General features: G+C 36.3%; 1 protein-coding gene across 1 annotated transcript in view; it reads right to left on the reverse strand.

The window, feature by feature from the left end:
• Positions 1-15,813, reverse strand: part of CCDC171 (coiled-coil domain containing 171) — a 346,670-nt gene that overhangs the window by 206,033 nt on the left and 124,824 nt on the right. The window contains exons 13-16 of the mRNA XM_060101112.1: positions 9,904-10,010; positions 8,061-8,150; positions 6,791-6,991; positions 4,075-4,242 (exon numbers count right to left, since the gene is read on the reverse strand). Coding sequence (XP_059957095.1) covers positions 4,075-4,242; positions 6,791-6,991; positions 8,061-8,150; positions 9,904-10,010 — 566 coding nt within the window. The remainder of the gene's footprint in view (positions 1-4,074; positions 4,243-6,790; positions 6,992-8,060; positions 8,151-9,903; positions 10,011-15,813) is intronic.

A 15,813-nucleotide genomic window follows, 5' to 3' on the forward strand; every position in this document is an offset into this window, starting at 1 on the left:
TAAAACTAAAAGCTGGTTCTTTGAGAAGATAAACAAAATTGATAAACCATTAGCCAGACTCATCAAGAAAAAAAGGGAGAAGACTCAAATCAATAGAATTAGAAATGAAAAAGGAGAAGTAACAACTGACACTGTAGAAATACAAAAGATCATGAGAGATTACTACAAGCAACTCTATGCCAAGAAAATGGACAACGTGGAAGAAATGGACAAATTCTTAGAAATGCACAACCTGCCAAGACTGAATCAGGAAGAAATAGAAAATATGAACAGACCAATCACAAGCACTGAAATTGAAACTGCGATTAAAAATCTTCCTTCCAAAGCCCAGGACCAGATGGCTTCACAGGGGAATTCTATCAAACAATTAGGCAAGAGCTAACGCCTATCCTTCTCAAACTCTTCCAAAATATAGCAGAGGGAGGAACACTCCCAAACTCATTCTACGAGGTCACCATCACCCTGATACCAAAACCAGACAAGGATGTCACAAAGAAAGAAAACTACAGGCCAATATCACTGATGAACATAGATGCAAAAATCCTCAACAAAATACTAGCAAACAGAATCCAACAGCACATTAAAAGGATCATACACCATGATCAAGTGGGGTTTATTCCAGGAATGCAAGGATTCTTCAATATATGCAAATCAATCAACGTGATACACCATATTAACAAATTGAAGGAGAAAAACCATATGATCATCTCAATAGATGCAGAGAAAGCTTTCGACAAAATTCAACACCCAGTTATGATAAAAACCCTGCAGAAAGTAGGCATAGAGGGAACTTTCCTCAACATAATAAAGGCCATATATGACAAACCCACAGCCAGCATCGTCCTCAATGGTGAAAAACTTAAACCATTTCCACTAAGATCAGGAACAAGACAAGGTTGCCCACTCTCACCACTCTTATTCAACATAGTTTTGGAAGTTTTAGCCACAGCAATCAGAGAAGTAAAGGAAATAAAAGGAATCCAAATCGGAAAAGAAGAAGTAAAGCTGTCACTGTTTGCAGATGACATGATACTATACATAGAGAATCCTAAAGATGCTACCAGAAACTACTAGAGCTAATCAATGAATTTGGTAAAGTAGCAGGATACAAAATTAATGCACAGAAATCTCTGGCATTCCTATATACTAATGATGAAAAATCTGAAAGTGAAATCAAGAAAACACTCCCATTTACCACTGCAACAAAAAGATAAAATATCTAGGAATAAACCTACCTAAGGAGACAAAAGACCTGTATGCAGAAAATTATAAGACACTGATGAAAGAAATTAAAGATGATACAAATAGATGGAGAGATATACCATGTTCTTGGATTGGAAGAATCAACATTGTGAAAATGACTCTACTACCCAAAGCAATCTACAGATTCAATGCAATCCCTATCAAACTACCAATGGCATTTTTCACAGAACTAGAACAAAAAATTTCACAATTTGTATGGAAACACAAAAGACCCCGAATAGCCAAAGCAATCTTGAGAATGAAAAATGAAGCTGGAGGAATCAGGCTCCCTGACTTCAGACTATACTACAAAGCTACAGTAATCAAGAGAGTATGGTACTGGCACAAAAACAGAAAGATAGATCAATGGAACAGTATAGAAAGCCCAGAGATAAACCCACACACATATGGTCACCTTATCTTTAATAAAGGAGGCAGGAATGTACAGTGCAGAAAGGACAGTCTCTTCAATAAGTGGTGCTGGGAAAACTGGACAGGGACATGTAGAAGTATGAGATTAGATCACTCCCTAACACCATACACAAAAATAAGCTCAAAATGGATTAAAGACCTAAATGTAAGGCCAGACACTATCAAACTCTTAGAGGAAAACATAGGCAGAACACTCTATGACATAAATCACAGCAAGATCCTTTTGGACCCACCTCCTAGAGAAATGGAAATAAAGACAAAAATAAACACATGGGACCTAATGAAACTTAAAAGCTTTTGTACAGCAAAGGAAACCATAAATAAGACCAAAAGACAACCCTTAGAATGGGAGAAAATATTTGCAAATGAAGCAACTGACAAAGGATTAATCTCCAAAATTTATAAGCAGCTCATGCAGCTCAATAGCAAAAAAACAAACAACCTAATCCAAAAATGGGCAGAAGACCTAAATAGACATTTCTCCACAGAAGATATACAGACTGCCAACAAACACATGAAAGGATGCTCAACATCTTTAATCATTAGAGAAATGCAAATCAAAAGTACAATGAGATATCATCTCACACCAGTCAGAATGGCCATCATCAAGAAATCTAGAAACAATAAATGCTGGAGAGGGTGTGGAAAAAAGGGAACACTCTTGCACTGCTGGTGGGAATGTGAATTGGTACAGCCAGTATGGAGAACAGTATGGAGGTTCCTTAAAAAACTACAAATAGAACTACCATATGACCCAGCAATCCCACTACTAGGCATATACCCTGAGAAAACCATAATTCAAAAAGAGTCATGTACCAAAATGTTCATAACAGCCCTATTTATAATAGCCCGGAGATGGAAACAACCTAAGTGTCCATCATCGGATGAATGGATAAAGAAGATGTGGCACATATATACAATGGAATATTACTCAGCCATAAAAAGAAACGAAACTGAGCTATTTGTAATGAGGTGGACGGACCTAGAGTCTGTCATACAGAGTGAAGTAAGTCAGAAAGAGAAAGACAAATACTGTATGCTGACACATATATATGGAATTTAAGAAAAAAAATGTCATGAAGAACATAGGCGTAAGACAGGAATAAAGACACAGACCTACTAGAGAATGGACTTGAGGATATGGGAAGGGGGAAGGGTAAGCTGTGACAAAGCGAAAGAGAGGCATGGACATATATACACTACCAAACGTAAGGTAGATAGCTAGTGGGAAGCAGCCACATAGCACAGGGAGATCAGCTAGGTGCTTTGTGACCGCCTGGAGAGGTGGGATAGGGAGGGTGGGAGGGAGACGCAAGAGGGAAGGGATATGGGAACATATGTATATGTATAACTGATTAAATTTGTTATAAAGCAGAAACTAACACACCATTGTTAAGAAATTATACTCTAATAAAGATGTAAAAAAAAAAGAACAGCATCTCCACTTCTCACAATTTATTCCCTCATTTCCTCAATCCTACTTCTCAGTGCCTATGATTGTTTGCCAATCGGACCAAGACAAAATGCTCTTACTCTAAAACTGGGCCAAGATGCTATTTCATTACTTCAACAGAAGTAATGAAAAAAAAACTTAGGGAACAGTTTTTCTCTCTGTGTCCCTTAAGAGCAAATGTCACTGCAACTAAGATCTGGAAACTAGATCACATAAATATAGTTCTGACTAGTTCAATAGAGCTGGGATAAGAATCAATACCTTTAATGGAGGAATACACTAGACTGCTAAGCCACTTTCATTTTCAATAACCAAAATGAGGTTTTTTCATTTTTTTTTTTGAAAGACTGAATTCCTAGGTTTGTGAATGATAAAGGCGCCATAATAGTCTACTGTTTTCTCCTACAATACATCCTTCTTACATTCTAAAGCACTGAATGGGTTTTGCAATATACAGTTTGTTATATTATAAGAAATATCATAAACATAATTTTTAAATTTTAAGTGCTTTTAAAGTAACACCTTGTTATTTCCTGAGCAAAGAATTTTAAGATCATGTTTTGAATAACTGTATCTTGTTTCTATTTTATGCTAACATAAAGTGTTGGTTTATTAATGTAAATGACTAAGTTCTTTGAATTGCTTCATCAGTAAGATTAATTTATTTTCTTTTAATTAGGTCCCTGTGGCTAACACTGGCTAGCAGTATTAGCATGTCCTGAACAGAAAGTGGAGCTCAGAGACTTCATACAGACTTCAGTCACATTTACATGCCCATAGCAATGGCATCAAACTGAGTTGTAGACAAGCCATAATTAATGGTATTGAATTATTAACACCCAAATTCTTTTTGAAATAAGATGAATGTCAGCCCCTCTTAATGATACTGTGATGTGGACAAATGTCACTGAATTTAATAGAGGTATCTGGTGCCTGAGGACAGTTACCTTCTCATTAGCCCTGTTGAGGTCTATGATCCAGGCATCAACATTCTCCTGCAAAACTGCACAAAGCTCAGACCAAGAGAATTTATCCAGCATGCCTTCTGGTTGTTTTATGAGCACAGAGCCTGCTATCAAGTGCTGATACAAGGTATGAAGGAAGGTTAGCTTCTCCTACGAGAAAAAAAGAAATTAATTCCAGTATATAAACACTGTAAGAAGTAAAACACTTAATATACATGGTGAAGAATTTATTTCAAAAATCCTGGAAAGGAATGAAGATACTCAAGTATTAGAATATTGCCATTTTGGTGACTTCTTTTACATTCAAAATTAAGCATCAGGCAGAAACTTGAAATTGCTTACATTTAGTTTTCAAAACCAAAATCTCAAGTCTAGAAGCCAGAAGACCCGGGTTCTGCTAAGGATGTGATCTGAGTAAGTGTCTGTTCAGACCTCACCTTCCCCAGCTGTAACATGAGGTATCTGGACTAGTTGTTTCTAAGCCCTTCTAACTGGAACTTAGTATGGTAATTCTATAATTTCATATTTACATTTACCAAAAAAGATGTTATTTAAGTCAAAAAACTAATATAAAGAGAAGAGCGTTACCCAACTCTGTTGAAGAAAAAGTTATACCAATATCTGTACTTTACATGCACACAAGTATTCAGCCTTCCTCCTCCTCCAGAGATTCCAGTTTACTTACCACTTATAGGAAATCTATCCCAAGCCCCCTAGGCAAAGCAGAGAGTGTTATGAAAGAGATGGAAGATGGGCTCATTTTTCTTCCCCACTTAGAAGTTCATACCATATTTGGCACACTGGGCATTTGTAGGTGTTTAAATATGACAAAGTTAACAGTCCAAAAAATGGACATAGCTGCCCAAGATATACTTTCAAAACTGTCCAATTAAAAATATGTTTAAAAAATCCTTTAAAATTATATTGCCATTGTCATAGTTAAACCATCCATTGTTTAATGACCTAGAAACTCTATACTACAAATTCAGTAAAAAGCTGATTCCATCTTGAACACACAAGGAGAGTTTACTTACTAAAATGCTAAATGGCTCTCTTTATAAGGCATTTCATCTATAAAGTCAAAGAATGGAACTCAAGACAAGGTAATTGTGAACCTGCAAAATGAGTATTTTATGTAGATAAAATAAGTTCCCTCAAGATTTTTTAACAGATCAGCAGGAAAACTTTTAAAAGAAGAAAATTTAAGGGGAAAAAATAGGAATTCTAATCCTCCAGATAAGAAAAACTGAATGTAGTATATGTAAAGGTTTTATAGTTAGAAATTGTGGTGAAAGTTTTCCAATATATATAAAATTGTGCATCTTTAATTCTCCCTGTATGTCACCTTAGTTTTTTTCCAAATATAACAATTTAAAAACCAAAAAATTTGAATATATAGTTATATCCACAAACTTGAGTTAGGATATCAGAAGAGTCTTCATAAATATGCTATGTCTTTTTCTTTTTTAAGCAATTAAAGATATCTTTTGCATTTTCAACTAAGTTGAGATGTTTAAAAATCTTGTTAAATATAACTAACCAAACAGAATATTCAGGCACTGAAAATCGTTCCTCTCCACATTTTGCCAAGTGATCGAGCTCTTCCGAAAGGGTAATTCATTGTGTTGCCATCATGTCCTTTTTGCTTGGGCTGTGATGAACCGTGCATGATAATCATCCATTTGGCGTGAAAAGAGAATCTCAAGATCCAAAATCAATTCACACATGTTGAACCTAACCACAATGCTGTAGACATGCTGACTTTACAATACAGTCAGGCTTCTAGTTTCCTTTACTTTAATCATTATCTGATGTGTAGAACAATTCCAGCCCCTTCATGTGGACACAATTTAAATCCCAGACTGTAAGAAGAGTGGAAAGAATGTTTCCTTTTTACTCTCTTGGCATTCATGTTCGTATTTGTTGGAGTAATGAACTCAATATGCAGGACGACTCAGATAAACTAGCTCCACACTAGCTAGACTAGCTCTACCTCCCATGGGAAAAAGAAAATATAAGATAACAATTCTACTCACACAGGCTCATACAGTTATATAAAAGTTTGTCATAATATTTTAAGAAGCCATTAATAAATTAACACAGATAGGTAACTCTCAAGGGCATCCAAATAAACTTTTAACTTTGTGGGACTTGTATTTTTCTAAATTTTGTTTAATATCCTACAATTATAAAGAGTAAGGTGACTGTCTATTACAGTAGATATTATTCCTGTTTTGCAAATAAGGAAACAAAGATGTGGAGAGACCAAGCTATGTGGCTTGTCCATATTCACAGTTTGTAAATAAAAGTACCTCTATCCATGTCAATTCTTTCTGATTACAAAAAAGATTCTTTCCACCATGGCAGGCTACTAAACTACTGAAATAAAAAATAATTTTGTCATTGGCAAACAGGACTGTTAGGAGCATAGCTACTTGAGATAGGATGTTCTAATAGCGAAAATTACTTGTATAAGTGATAAAAGGGTTAAACTACTTTATTTCTCTTGCAAAATAGGATCATACAAGAGTAATGGAATGACTGATTTTGCAGCTGGCATGAAGATTTCAAAAGAGCTCATAAGAATTTTTTGAATTAAATCAAATAAGAATAAAAACAGACACTTGACAGATGTAAACTTCTAAAACTGAGATTAGTGCAAGGCCTTTCCTGACAGTCATCTTGTCTCAGGTAATACCTCTGTATCCTTATGGAAAGTCTGGGAAAGCTTCTGCAGCTCACTTTCAGATTGGGCTGCTCGCGCGTTTTCTTTCTCCCAACAGTGCAGCATATTTTGTAGTTCCACTTTTAAAGTGCTTATTAGAGCCTCTCTGTCTGCACATTTAGTGTGTAAATGACTTAACTCTTTATTGACATCAGCCAATTTATCCTGAAGGTCCTGTTGGAGACACCAAATAAAGAGATTGTATCAAGATGATAACATTTAAATATAAAATGTTAATTACTTACTCCAAAAAGCTCTTTGAGTTTTCCTTTCAACTCGTTATAAGAATATAACTTGGTAGCCCCCAAATTTTTTAAAACTTGTAAATAACATTTTAAAAATAAATCTCTTACATTTACTATAAGAACATTTACTTCCCAATGACATTCCAAATACCAATAGAGGGCTTCCCTGGTGGTGCAGTGGTTGAGAGTCCGCCTGCCGATGCAGGGGACGCGGGTTCGTGCCCCGGTCCGGGAAGTTCCCACATGCCGCGGAGCAGCTGGGCCCGTGAGCCATGGCCACTGGGCCTGTGCGTCCGGAGCCTGTGCTCCGCCACGGGAGAGGCCGCAACAGTGAGAGGCCCGTGTACCGCAAAAAAAAAAAAAAAAAAAAGTTTACAAATACCAATAGAAATCTCAAATATGTGACATAAAATTCTGCTGAACTATTTACTCCTTACCCTTAACAAATTCTACTCAAGTATGTCCATGACAAACGACATGAACCAACACCAAAAAACTCCAACTCTGAACATTCGATTAGTACAATTTTGCAAAGATGTAGTACATAAGACCAGCACAGAAAATAAACTGTTGCCCTAGACCTTAGCCAGGTGTGGTCACAGCCCACTACTAGGCATGATGTACTAAAAACAATGGCTCCACCCCAAAATGATGAAAACTGACCCCAAATACTGATGTGCTATGTAAAATATGTTGAATGTGTATCTAAGGCTGGATATCAAATCTTAAATCATTTTCTGAATCTATGGTATTATAATTAAATCTGGGAAATGAATTTTTCCTTTAACCAAAACAATTTCCAATCAAGTTTTATTTTTTTAATGAAAAAACATTCTTCTTACTTTGACCAACATTTCAAAAAGTTTTTAATTGTATCTAAACATACTTAATCAAAAATAGGAAGATATATTTTCAGATATCTCTGCTTAAAAATATTCCCTAAATAATTATATTTGTTTCCTAATAAAAAAGGAAAAAGTTATTCTAAATCACAATACCTTTATATTTTTAGCATGAGATTCTACCTTCTGTTTGGTAGACTCAAGTTCATTAGATGCCTTCTCCTTAGCATGATTCACGTTGCTTAGCTGATGAAAGAAAATGTAAGTAAACTTTTAAAATATTTTTCAACGGTGGGTAACTCAAAAGCTACTCTTTAAATGTTTTTATGCAATTACTTAAATACAAACTTTTTATAGTAATCCAGAGACTTAAAAAATTATTTCTTTTGGTTAACTATGTAATTTCTGTCCCAAGTTCACATGGCTAAAAAGAAAAGAAAGCATTCAAGCTTAAAATGTCGGTAATGTTATTGTGTTTTTACTAGATATCTGGATAAAGGATTTCATTCTTACTGTAAACAAATATAACTTTATTCTTAAAATCCTACTGGACCAAAATGCCAGAAGCAGTGGTATCTATACAGAAAGAAAAAAGGACAGACCAGAAGACTGTTCTTTCTACATGACAAGAATATTCACTGGTCTCTCAGTCCATATGACAACTTCAGGGTCGGTCACATGCTGTCCTACTGGGAAGGCTTGTGGCAGGTCATCAGTTGGTCCTGCTCCTCCTGTGATTTATTTTCTTTGACAGTTCATTCTTCTTTCTGTCAGACTGCTCTTTTTGCTTTCTTTGCAGCCACCCCTTGGTCTCCCCACTGCTGTCTCTGGCACTGGTTCACAACAAAGCGCATTACTAAGCCAAAGCCTGCTGAGTCGACTTTTCAACTGTGCTGAGGATCATGTGACATTCATCCTCCCAAATAACAATTCGCTGTGGGTAATATGTTCCTAGTTACCCTGCAGCTTCCAGACCTAGGCCTCAGAAGAGTTTCATAAACTACTAACAATACAGGCTGTCTTGTCTCACTGAGAGTTAGCAATGTTTGCTCTTTATAGAAATTTAATTATTTCAGTGGTCACTTTCTTTTATACCTTTTGAACAATTACAATTACTGAGGGCATTAAGAAGACTCACTTTTCCTTCTTTATTCACCTTAGCAAACTAAAGTAAAATATGCCTCTTCTTATGGGAAATATAAGGGTTTCAAGGCCTTTGTATTACATAAAAGAAACAGATAAACAGAGGGATAAACACTAAATTCCATGCTATGTGGCTTGTCTTTGGTTGGAACAATTGTTTGTTGCTTTGCTAACTAATTGTGTTTAATGCAGTTACTTCATATTCTCTAATTTAACAAGATGTAACTAAATAAACTCTTCAATCTTTAAAGCACAAATTCATAAAACATTTTAATACCCAAGAAAATTATCAACCCACAATTAACCAATACAAAAGAGAAGATAAATAAAAGCATGAGCTTTTTCAATCAGGAAACTAAAAACCTCCAAGCTACATCAAACAGATATTTGTTTTTAAAACCTTCTAACGCTTTACTCCCTTTAGAGAATGCACACTAATTTCTCTCTTTTTTATTGACTTCTACAATTTGTAGAACTCCTAAGCCAAAATACTGGCAAACCCTAAATTTCCAGTACCTATTCCAAATTTCATAAAAACACATTAACATTTAAATATAACATATATTAACTAAACGAGTTGCATAGCTCTTTTGTGAAATTAAAATAGATAAATTATGAAGACCAAGAAGTGACAGTCTTTATAACTTTGAAAATAGTAGTGTGACAGAAGAGAGAGTGAGACTCGACTTTAGGCCACACTTAAAGAAAGAACAGTGACAGACAACTTGTTATTTTTTGTATCTGTAAAGCTGTCAAATCAACATTCCCAATACTTTTGACCTTTGTAACAAGCAAGTAATATGTACTGCTGCAGGCCGAAGGCTATGTGTGTGGAGCCAAACAGTGCAAGTGTTACCTCATTAGATGCATCTTCCAGCTTGTTCTGGTAATCTGTCAAGGTACGCCTCAAACTCTCAAGGACAACAGAGAAGCTGGGAGGTTTATCTTTGTCCCTGTGGATGCCTAGAGAAAAATACAGGATGAAAATGTACCGTTAAAGTCACAAAGGGACAACAGCTAAGCAAACAGTAACAGAGATATTACAATTAGATATAACTGAAAAGACATCATGATATACCGAGTAGAATCTTATTCTCCTAAGTATACTGCTATATAGCCTAGTATTAATAGCTTTTCTAAACAAGTGATCAAATTAAGTTCATAATATATCAAGTCCAAATTTATGGCTACTTTGTACCTTACTATGCCCACCTTGTAGTTAGTAGTAAAGCTCTTTTTTTTTTTCCTATTTCCAAGGTAACTGAAGTATCTGTACACACCTGTTATCCAACAATTAAATAAACAGTCTATACTAAACACTGTTTGGGGGAGTTACATACATTTACTTTGGTCCTTGTGTTTCTGATCAGTCAGGCCTATTTTTTCCTTAAACAATTTCTGAACCCAAGAGCACATAATTTTCTGTTATGCTTGGAAATAATGTTCTTCAATCCTTAAAATTCTCAAGTTACAATTTGAAATAAATAATAAAAATACTATTATCTACATAGGCCACATCATGTTTCAGTTAAAACCCTTAAAACTGATACTCATTGTAAAAATATGAGTATTTCCATATTATGCCCTCAAACCATTTTAATTTAGGTAGGCCATAAGTTAGTTGAGCTAATCAAGATCACATGGTCAAATGTTTATTTTTTAAATTTTTTAAAAAGATTATTTATTTATTTATTTATTTATTTTATTCATTATTGGCTGCATCAGGTCTTAGTTGCAGCATGCAGGATATTTGTTAAGGAACACGGGCTCTTCATTGTGGTGCGTGGGCTTCTCTCTAGTTGTGGCGTGTGGGTTTTCTCTTCGCTAGTTGTAGCGCACAGGCTCCAGGGCACGTGGACTCTGCAGTTTGCAGCACTCGGGCTCTAGGTGAGGCGTGCAAGCTCAGTAGTTGTGCACATGGGCTTAGTTGCCCCTCAGCATGTGGGATCTTAGTTCCCTGACCAGGGATCGAACCCCCGTCCCCTGCACTGTAAAGCAGATTCTTTACCACTGGACCACCAGGGAAGTCCCTCAAATGTAGTTTAAAATAGTAATCCAAAATAATCAAAAGTTTCGTTTCAAAAACCACTTTGAACTGATTGCTTATTGTACTACTCATTAACTGTTAAAAATTAAATAGCACATTTTAAAATATACTTACTAAAATTACTTTTATTTTCCTATATTTTCTCCCTATCATATTTTACAATCTAAATATTAATATCGATAAGAAGCATTCACAATACCTTTTTTATTATTCATTGATTCATTCATTCAACTAATTTAATGCATTTAATGCATTCCTACTATGTATTAATCCTAGGCATTAGGCATATGGAGGTAGATAAGAATGGTGTAGTCTCTGTTCTCATAGAATTTACAGTCTAAAAAGAGGAGGTAAGATTGTAAACAAATAATTACATAAGATCATTCATCCATTCTTCAAGTATTCAGCTGCTGGAACTCTGGGGAGAGGAGGCACAAAGGCAGTAATACAGGAAAGAAAGAATGAATAAAGGGGAAAAAAATGTTTGGTTAATAACAAAACAACTTTATTCATATCAGAGTATTAGTGATAATTATTATTTTAATTTTGGACAAAATGTTATTAATAAACGTATTACATTCACCAAAGTATAATTTAAACACTATCTTAAGTATGGGTACACCTTAGATTTTCTTAAACAGAAGAATAATAATAAACTTAAAAACCAAAAGTAGGGCTTCCCTGGTGGCGCAGTGGTTGAGAGTCTGCCTGCTGATGCAGGGCACGTGGGGTTCCTGCCTCGGTCAGGGAAGATCCCACATGCCGCGGAGCAGCTGGGCCCGTGAGCCATGGCCGCTGAGCCTGCGCTCCACAACGTGAGAGGCCACAACAGTGAGAGGCCCGCGTACCACAAAAAAAAAAAAAAAAAAAAAAAAAAAAAAAGCCAAAAGTAATATGGAAACAACGTATATCCCAGCTTGTGGGGGGAGCAGGAAAGACAGTGCTCTCAGCCGTGAAAATGAAGGAGACAGTACTCTTTGTAATGACTGCGAGTTGGAGAGACAACTCATTAAAATTTTTATTAAAGGTCTTACCAAATATATTTTTAAAAAATTGCTCTCTTGCACAAGATAAAAAAAAAGTGTAATGTATAATTCTTTTCTTCTGCTACTACACAAGTAGGTCATGAATAAATCATTTGAGGACACCCAGGAAATCTTAGCTTATACAATAAGGGAGAAAACTTGCTCTTAGAAATCCAGAAGAATAAAATCATCATAATATGGGTGTTGAGGAATAAGGAGACAAAACGCCTTCTCCTTACTGACTCATGCACATCTTATATTCTACATAAAAAAGTTTCTTTGCCTGAAAATGCTTTTACAATAAAATTCAGCTGAAGTACAAAGTATGCCTTATGTCCCACCCACATTCATTATAAAAAGAAATACTTACTGGTCCCTTAACATGAAGAAAATATTTACAAATAAAAAAGAAAGGGTCGCTCAGGACCCAGGAGCTTACTGACTAAAATTTTATTTAACCTAATAATATCCTAATCACTGTACTATTGCCCGCAAAACAATAAACTATTAAAGCTATCCTATCAGTGGATGGTCTAAAACCTCACAGTAAAGATTAAAAAAATAAAATTTTAACAGTAGTCATAAATAGCTTTTCAAAGGTTAAAGTCCAAATGAAGAACAGAATGTGTCAGGATGTGTCATTTATACTTCAATTACGCCAACTCAAAAATCTTCTGAGTTTCTCTGTCCCTGTCCCTATACATGTGTGTCTCTATACATGGATGCCAGCCTATACTTTCACATCACTGCTGCCTGTCTCAGTCTCTTTCTCACTTTTAAGTACATTTCAACAAGATATACCTTGGCAAATCTTTTCTTTGAATTAGTAGCCCATAGGAGGCAGTGAGGAAGAAGAACAGGTCCCAAACCTTCTATTTAAATGTTCCCTTTTGGACAATCTGAAAAACTAAATATTTTTAAATGACTCAAATAAACCACTGTTTTTCAAGATGGTGTTATCACCTCAGTAACCCCACAGTTCCACAGGAGAAACAGTAGGTTGTAATGAATGAGGTGAGTCTATTTCCTCCACCCTGTCAACCATTGTCTTATCTACTTCAGTATCCTGCAAGACCTCAATTATTAAGAAATAATGGACAGAGACTATAAAACAAAAGACTGAGCTTTTTTTTAAAAAAAAAAAAGATATCTGTTGTAGAACATGAGTAGTCACGTTCATCCTCAGAACAAATAGGGAAAAAATAAAAGAAAACCCTGTTGTTTAATGCTGATTTTTAATCATGTAATAAAACACAGAAAATGACATTCAAATGGGTTTTTCACCTGAGAAAATCTAAATATTTAATACATTGATGACTAAGAAAATTCTTTTTTCATTCTAAAAGCACTGAATACAAACATTTTGTTGGCAGTTATACTTTTCAAACTCAGACTACATTCCATATATTAACTTGTTTTATTCACTGAGATCATAAACAAACATCTTCATTATCTTGCAAACACTGGTACCCATTCTAGAGTTTTTAAGGAAAATGACTCATAACTTCTCTAACATATGGACAGTATTTATCATGTAAATCCTGCTCACCCACCTACTCTGTCCCCAGGAAGAGTCCAAAAAACCTTTCCTTTACCAAGGTTTGAGAAATGTATTGGTTGGGGGGAGCCTCAGCATCGTTGATGAGCTCTGTATGGCTTGGTAGTAAGCATCTAGGCCAGGTAGCTGGAAATCCATGGATAACAGTGGGAAATGGTGCCACAAAAGCTGGGTTCCCTGAATTCAGTGGGGATGCTAGAATCTCAAGTGACAGGCCAAGTGGTAGCACTTAATTTTCAGAGACAAAATGTACATGGTTACCATAATGGGCAGTGGATTCAAAGCAATAAACAAAATGGTTTTACCCACAGAGACCGCTGGCTTTGGCTAACTTATCATGGTGTTCCTAGGACTAAAATAGGCACTCTACTTGAATGTTACCCGATCTGTATAAGTAGAAAAGCTCTGGGTCTAATTACCAGAACTAGGAGTTAAATCAACACAAAAGACAGTCTTGGCCCTCAACCAATTCTCAGTCTTGAGCTAGTTCACAGACCCAGTGTCCCTAGAATAAAGAGGATGGATCCTCTTCAGGAATCCTGACGTACTGCCAAAAGCTTATACTGTATGTAAATCTTTCTCCTAGCCTTCCTCAAAGAAACATGCAACCATTTACCCGGGTGACCATGTAGTGAGGAAGGGGAGTTACTCACATATACCATGGATAACTGGACACTGGATCGGAACTGACACTAATTTCTGGAGACCTAATATGCTACTGTGGTTCACTAGTTAGGTAGGAGCTTACAGAGGTCAGTTTTGGCTAAGGTCTATCTCCACTGGGCCCAGTAGGTACCTGAACCCACATAGTTATTCCCACACTTTAGAATGCATTGTTATAAATTACAAATGCAGAAACTGGCACAATGCCCATAGCAGTTACCTGACCCATGGAGTGAGGGATTTACAGAGGAAAACAAAACAGAAAAAAAGCAATTGGAAGTCACCAAAACTTTTACCTACCAAAATAGTAAATCAAAAATAATGCCACATTCCTGGAGAGACTGAAGAGATTAGCCCCTCTGTTAAAGAGTATAAAGGGGTGGAGATTCCAACCACATCAGCATTCAACTCATCTATCCAGCTAGTGCAGCATACAGATGGGTCTTAAGGAATGATAGTGAATTACTGTAAGCATGATCACATGTGACTCCAACTGCAGCTTCAGTTAAAGATGTAGTTTCATTGTTGGAGCAAATCGATACATTTCCTGGCAACTAGAAGGAAGCTATTTCTTCTATCCTTTTAGTAAAAATCACCAAAACAGTTAGTTTCTGCTTACAGGGCCAGCAATCTACCTTCATGGCCCTACCTCAGAGCTATATCAACTCTAGCATAATCCAGTCTGTAGAAATTCTGATCAACTCTTCATTCTGGAAGACATCCCATATTCCACTTAATTCTCTACCAAGTTGATGATATCATTCTGACCGCTTGAGTTTACGCAGGCCAAGTTTGGCAGATCCTTACAGGTGAATGATAGTGTAAACTTTTAGGATTTTGGAACAAAGGAAGCCATCCTCTACAGATAACTATTCTCTTGAAAATCAGCTTTCAACTGGCTACTAGTCCTTAGCAGATACTGCATTCATGCCCACCAATTTAGCACATGACCTGTGTTGCCCATCATAAAATGTCTGATCCACCAGCTCATGAACTTGAGCATGCACAATATCACTCTACCATCAAGTGAAAGTGGTACATACAAAACTGGATTCAAACAAGTCCTGAAGGTACAAGTAAGTGGCATGAATAAGTAATCCAGATTCCCATGGGCCCTATTCTTGTTACATTGCTTCTTCCCTCTTAACCTACACCCTGGACCCATGGAAAAGTTCCCTATAACCAGTTGACTAATGGGGTGGAGGGGGCGGAATGGGCTTGTTATATAGATGTTTCTGTATGATGTGCTGATACTACCCAAAAGTTGACAGCTGTGGCATGACAGCCCCACTCAAGGGTGGCCTTGAAGGACGGTGGTGAAGCAAAAATCCCCCCAGTATGCAGGAATGGACCCAACTATCATTTTGTCTGGAACGAGAGAGGACCAAAGGTACAAATATACACTAATTTGGAGGTAGTAGCTAACAGTTTGGCTAATGGTCAGGGACTCGAAAAGAACATTATTGGAAAACT

The sequence above is a fragment of the Mesoplodon densirostris genome, chromosome 6 (assembly GCF_025265405.1).
Source record: "Mesoplodon densirostris isolate mMesDen1 chromosome 6, mMesDen1 primary haplotype, whole genome shotgun sequence".
Taxonomy (NCBI): Eukaryota; Metazoa; Chordata; class Mammalia; order Artiodactyla; family Ziphiidae; genus Mesoplodon; species Mesoplodon densirostris.